We start from the raw sequence: 6,106 nt of genomic DNA, 5'->3' as shown, positions 1-6,106 counted from the left end.
CCCCCGCTCTCCGGGACCCGCCCCTCGCTCGCTGGGCCTGGGCCGGTGGCGCCTCGGCCGGCGCCTCCGTCTCCGCCTCCGCCCGCCTGTGCGCGGCCCTGCGTGAGGGGGCAGAGGCGGGGTGGAGGCGTTGGCGCTGCCACGTCTGGGCCGCGGTTCCCGACTGTGGCGCGGGCGGTGGAGGAGGAGGTGGGGCTGGCGCTGAAGCCGGATCCGGATCCGGTGCTGTGCACCCTGGTGGGGGAGAGTCCGACGCGCCTGGCAAGGAGCGCCGACCGCGGGGCCTCTACGGGTGAGGAGGGACCGGGGCCGGGGCTCGAGAGCTGGACCTTGTGTCCTGGGGGCTGGGGCGGGCCTGCTTTCAGGTTTATCTAACAGGTGTGACTGGTGCCCCGGCGAGACCCCGGGGGTGTTGTGAAGGAGCCGGGCATTAATCCTCGCCAGCTGGGTGCACATGGTGTGGAGCGCGGGTCCCAGGAAGTTGAACGCACGCGCGCCTGGAGCAGAGAGGTTAACGATGATGGCCAGCGGTCCGGCCATACGAGGGTCTTGGCCTGGCAGGACTGGAACTGGGACTGGGGTCGGAACTTCGCTTCCCAGACTTTGGTGTGGGAAATGAGACAGTTGGTCGCGCTCTCTGCAGCCATCGGTTTTGAATGGGCACGAATGTCCCAGGCCCCTTCTCTTCTCCTGTTCCCGGGCGCATCCCACGGTGGTCGGGAGCCACTGAGGCAGCTGCTCCGAAGACCACCTCCGCACCGACTAGGTCGGCGCTTTCCCCACGGTACAGAGGGACATCCTTTGTCTCCTTTTCCTAGGCTCCTACCTCTAGAAACACCGAGTAGTGTACTGTGATTTCTGTTGTAGGAACTGATGTTTATGTAAGCCAAACTAATTTAAAATTTTCATACAAAATTGAACGGACGATTATACGATTCGTTTTGTTAGGATAATCCCTCATGAACGAATCCTAGAATGGATCTCAAGAAATTTAGGCAGGATTTGCCAAATAGGGGAGAGAGCGCTAGCTGTATGGTATGATGATGTGAAGATTCGGGTCTGCTGAGGATGGTAATCGAGGTCAAGATGCGAAAACAAGAGGATTCTAGCCCCAGGTCACTTATATGCTGTGTTACCTAAGGGGCAAGTCTTGGGAGTTCCAGGTTCTCCAGCTTCCTCATCTGTAGACTGGGAATAACACCTAGATTGTAAAGGTCAAATAAACTATCAGAAAATACTTTTGAAAATTCATGCAGTTACAGTTTAATAAACATGGCCAGGTGTGTTAAAAATCATTAACGAAATAGATTCAGAATGGATTCTTGTTATCGAAATTGTTATAAAATGAATATAGAGGAATCCGAAGTCCGCCCCTCCCCCATTCACCTGTACTTAGAAGGTGCCCCAGGAGCTCTTGAGAAATACATAGGGTGGTTTAGATTTGGCCTTAGATTATGTTTTTAAAATTTGTAGATCGACTTTTAAAATCTTCATCTCCGGTGTCTATTACTTGTTGCTCTCAGTTGGTTGCTTCTAGCAGTAGCCTCTCTCCCCAATTCGTATTCCAATCTGATACCGAGGCTCAGAAGCCAAATAGTTGAAATTTTGTTTAAAAATATTCAATTGAGTGAAAAAATATTAAATTGACGTGATGACTAGTAAAATGAATTTGGTGTATGTTTTCCGCGGTATTGTGGCAGTTTGGGAATTTTTTTTTTTCTGTCCTTCTGGATTTTCTGAAATGTGACCTACAAGTAAGTCTTATTCGTTATTCATTCACTAGGCATTATTGGGCTAGGGTTAGGCTTAAACGGGTCTTCTAAAAGCCCGCTAATTTAGCAGTTAATCAGAAAAGGTTCTGAGGAATACTTAAGGAGGGTTAGTGTTTACTATACTTTTAATCTAAAACTTTAAAGATCCTAATGATACGAGATTTTGCTTCATGCAACTGTGCAATTTTATTTGCAGAAATTTCCTGGTTTTGCAGTATCTGGGCACCTGAAGATGCTAAAAGATTATTTATGTAAAGTTACTTATTTAATTATGTTCTAAAACCCTTTGGAACTGGGTTTCAAGTCATATCTTGCTTCACCTTGCCCAGTACATTAGTTGGGCACCAGCAGAATTTTACCGTTTGAGGACAGAGTGAGCTAAAGTGGGCCTTCAGTATGGCTCTGTTTTGTAGAAGAGCCCATAAAAACATTTTTGATCTTAATTTGATTGCCTGGTTAATAGATTCTTATTTCAATCTGGAATGCTTTGTTTAATGTGACTAGTCTGATTCCCATTTTCCAAATGTAGGTTCTAAGTGCTGCTTATGACTTAATTTTTAACCCTTGTACAATAATAAGGTAGGGAATATATCTACTCTAGTGCATCTTCAGTGTAATGGTTAAGAGCAGAGTCTGAAGTCATACTACCTAGCAGGACTGGCTACGTAATCTGTAGTAATCCAAATTAAAATGCAGAGTTCTTTGTTAAAAAATTAAGAATTTCAAAACAGTGGCAGCAGGGTATTAAACTAAGTGCAGTGTGCCCTCTGTAACGGCACAGGTCAGGGGCTTCTGAATCTGGCCCTGTTGCCTCATTTTGAATCCTCACTCTGTTCCTTATTGGCACTGTAACCTTGAGCAAGTTACTGTGCCTGCTTCCTTATCTGTAAAATTGGGATAATGATACATCGTTCATTGTATTTTTAAGAGTTAACATATAGAAAGTTTTCATTGTTAGCCAATATTATTTATTTTTATGATCATTTGTGGAATAGGACTGTCTCTAAAGTACAAGAAAATATTAGTATTTCCTGGTTAAAACTTATTAGTTAAGGGCTTCATAATCCTAGTTGTTTTCCTGTATACTTCTTCCCTCTCATGAAAATTATTAACCCTATTTTCATGTTTTCTAGACCACATTTTTATTGTAAACACAGACTTTATAGGAAAAAGGAATCTAGTTAAATGTGGTTAAGGTTGATTTAAATTCTCTTTTGAGTTTTCTTTGAACTTTGTATTTACAACTATGTTTAATAGCGTGACCAAAATGTTTAAATAGTGTGCTGCCTTGAGGAATTTACGTTTTTAATACTGTACACGTTTCACTTTATTAATAAATACTTAGCCTGTTTATCTACATACCTGAAAACAATGTTGCTACCTACCTTTCAGATGAGAGTACACACAAAAACCTCAAGGATCCAATTTAGACAAAACATTAAAACACATGGATTCAAATTCATCTATTAAAAACTTGTTTCGGCTGAGCATGCTGGTTCATGCTTGTAATTCCAGAACTTTGGGAGGCCGAGTCTGGAGGATCACTTGAGGTCAGGAGTTCAAGACCAGCCTTTCCAACATGGCAAATCCCCAACTCTACTAAAAATACAAAAATTAGCCAGGCGTGGTATAAGTCTGTAGTCCCAGCTACTCGGGAGGCTGATGTGGGAAGCTGAGGTAGGAGGATCACTTGAGCCCAGGAGTTCGAGGCTGCAGTGAGCTATGCTTGCACCACTGCACTCCATCCTGGGTAACAGAGTGAAACCCTGTCTCAAAACAGAATAAAGCAAAACAAAAAACCTATTTTGAATGGATATTAAACTTGTTAAATTTGAAATGACTGATCATCACAATTTCTGTATTTTCCTTAATATTGTTAGAACTAGGTATAGTGTGTACAGCATAATTTGAATCCTTGTGTGTGTGTGTGTGTGTGTGTGTGGCCGGGGGGACCTCTCAGCAGTCTACATTATAAACTGCGTTATTCTTTTCTATGCAAGAATGCTAACTTTTGGTATAACATAAACATAACAGCCTGTCATTCTTTTTGCAGTCCCTGTAACCAGCACAGTGCCTGATTCATGAATTAAAATAAAGGTGAAAAAAATGAAAAAGAATTTATAAACTTGAATTTTAAATTTATTGCTAACTAGCATGTATCTTATTGAGTACTTGCTGTATTCCAGGTATTGCTAAGTGCTTGATTGCATACAGTCATGCATTTAATTCTCCCAGTAATTTCATCTCCATTTTACAAATGAGGAAACTACATTCTAAGAGCTTAATTACCTTAGTACGTATCACACAGTTGACATTTGAACACCAGGTCTGAATCCAAAGCTCATGCTCTTTCTATGCCTAGGTTTAAATCCTGGCTTCACTAGTTTTGTGACCTTGGGCAAGTTATTTAACATTTTCTCATCTGTTAAACTGTAGATAATAACCACACCTAACCTGTAGGATGGTTGAAATAAATGAATTAGTAAAGTTCTTTCAATAGTCTGGCACATAGGAAGTGCTAAGCAAGTGTTAACTTCTGTTGTTACATCACATCACACTACCTTCCCATAACTACTATATTGTAGCACTGCTTATATAGTTACATAGGATTACACAGGCAGAAACTTATTAGTTTAAGGAAAAGTTAAGAATATTAGCCCTAAAGCATACTGTGACTTATGCAATAAGGAACAATTGGGAGTTAGGTTATTGGGCAAATTGTTCTCTCATTAAAACATGGTTTAACTGGATATAGAAATAAGTTGGGGACTGCTTTTTTTGGATCTCTAATCCAAAAGTCCAACACTCCAAAATTTGAAACTTTATTGAGGGCCAACATGATGCCACAAGTGGAAAATTCCACATCTGATTTCATGTACAAAAAGTTTTCCATGCACAAAATTATTTAAAATATTGTGTAAAGTATTTGTGCTATCCGTATAAGGTGTATATGAAACACAGATGAATTTTGTTTTGACTTGGGTCCCATTCCCAAGATATCTCATTATATATATGCAAATATCCCCAAATCTGAAAAAAAAAACCCAAAATCTGAAATATTTCTGGTTCCAAGCATTTTGGATAAGGAGTACTCAACTTTTAATTGTTGGGAAGCATCTGTTTCTTTCAGCAATTCTGTGCTGCACAGAAGCCCCCTGGCCCCAGTTTTATGCTTTATATGATTTGTTTTTCCTCCTTCCTATCGTTACTTCTCTGCTATTTAGTCTCAGTTTTAAAACACTACAACGAGTGAGAAACTGCTCATTTCTAAATGTTCAAAAAAGAGGGGGAAATATCATGATCACTTTTCAATAGCATGAAAACACCAGCTGTTTTAAGCTGCTTAGATGCAAGTGAGAAACTTACACTATACATTTTAATTTTAATTATTTAATTTTTTTGAGATGGAGTTTCACTCTTGTTGCCCAGGCTGGAATGCAATGGTGTGATCTCGGCTCACTGCAACCTCCACCTCCCGGGTTCAAGTGATTCTCCTGCCTCAGCCTCCCAAGTAGCTGGGATTACAGGTGGCTGCTACCACACCTGGCTAATTTTTTATTTTTAGTAGAGATAGGGTTTTGCCATGTTGGTCAGGCTGGTCTCGACCTCTGGTGATCTTCCTGTCCCCGCCTCCCAAAGTGCTGGGATTACAGGTGTGAGCCACCATGCCTGGCCCACACTACAGATTTTTAGAAAATCGGCTGTGAAAACAAAATCCTTCAGTGTGTATCTATCATAGCCAAGGTAAAGTATTTCTGAGAATGCCAAAAAAAATTAATTTGAGCCTGTTCATCAATTATCTTCTATTCATAGTTCATTTAAAACAAAACAAAAAGCTACATGTGGCCAGGCATGGTGGCTCACATGGTAGCTCTTAAATTTTTTATATTATGTTCTTGGATTTTATTATTGAGACAAGAAGTCATCTGTTTCAACAGGAAATTGCAAGGGGAAAAAAAATAAAAAAAAAAAGTCATCTCTTAGTTTTACTTGCCAATAAAGAAAACTTTCAGCCATGCGCGGTGGCTCATGCCTGTAATCCCAGCACTTTGGGAGAGTGAAACTCTGTCTTTAAAAAAAAAAAAAAACTACACGCCCAATAAGTTTTCTTTTTCTTTGAGAGGGAATTTCACTTATTGCCCAGGTTGGAGTACAAAGGCACTATCTCAGCTCACCGCAACCTCTGCCTTCCAGGTTCAAGCTATTCTCCTGCCTCAGCCTCCTGAGTAGCTGGGATTACAGGCATGCACCACCACACCCATCTGATTTTTGTATTTTTAGTAGAGGCAGGGTTTCCCCATGTTGGTCAGACTGGTCTTGAACTCCCGACCTCA

The 6,106-nt window shown here is 41.4% G+C and overlaps 1 protein-coding gene across 3 annotated transcripts in view; it reads left to right on the top strand.

The window, feature by feature from the left end:
• The first annotated feature begins 26 nt into the window (after nt 1-26).
• GNPNAT1 (glucosamine-phosphate N-acetyltransferase 1) overlaps nt 27-6,106 on the top strand; it is a 15,587-nt gene continuing 9,507 nt past the window's right edge. The window contains exon 1 of one of the 3 annotated variants that reach the window (XM_017849473.1): nt 27-292. Coding sequence is in view for 2 of the 3 variants with exons in the window: in XM_017849471.1 (XP_017704960.1) it covers nt 616-784 (169 nt within the window). In the remaining variant the exon portion in view is untranslated. Of the gene's footprint in view, nt 293-344; nt 785-6,106 lie in introns of those variants that run through there. The other 2 variants (XM_017849472.1, XM_017849471.1) reach the window with 2 other exon arrangements.

The sequence above is a fragment of the Rhinopithecus bieti genome, unplaced genomic scaffold, assembly GCF_001698545.2.
Source record: "Rhinopithecus bieti isolate Rb0 unplaced genomic scaffold, ASM169854v2 scaffold_29928, whole genome shotgun sequence".
In the NCBI taxonomy this organism is placed as follows: domain Eukaryota; kingdom Metazoa; phylum Chordata; class Mammalia; order Primates; family Cercopithecidae; genus Rhinopithecus; species Rhinopithecus bieti.
This window is presented reverse-complemented; position numbering and strand designations above follow the sequence as displayed.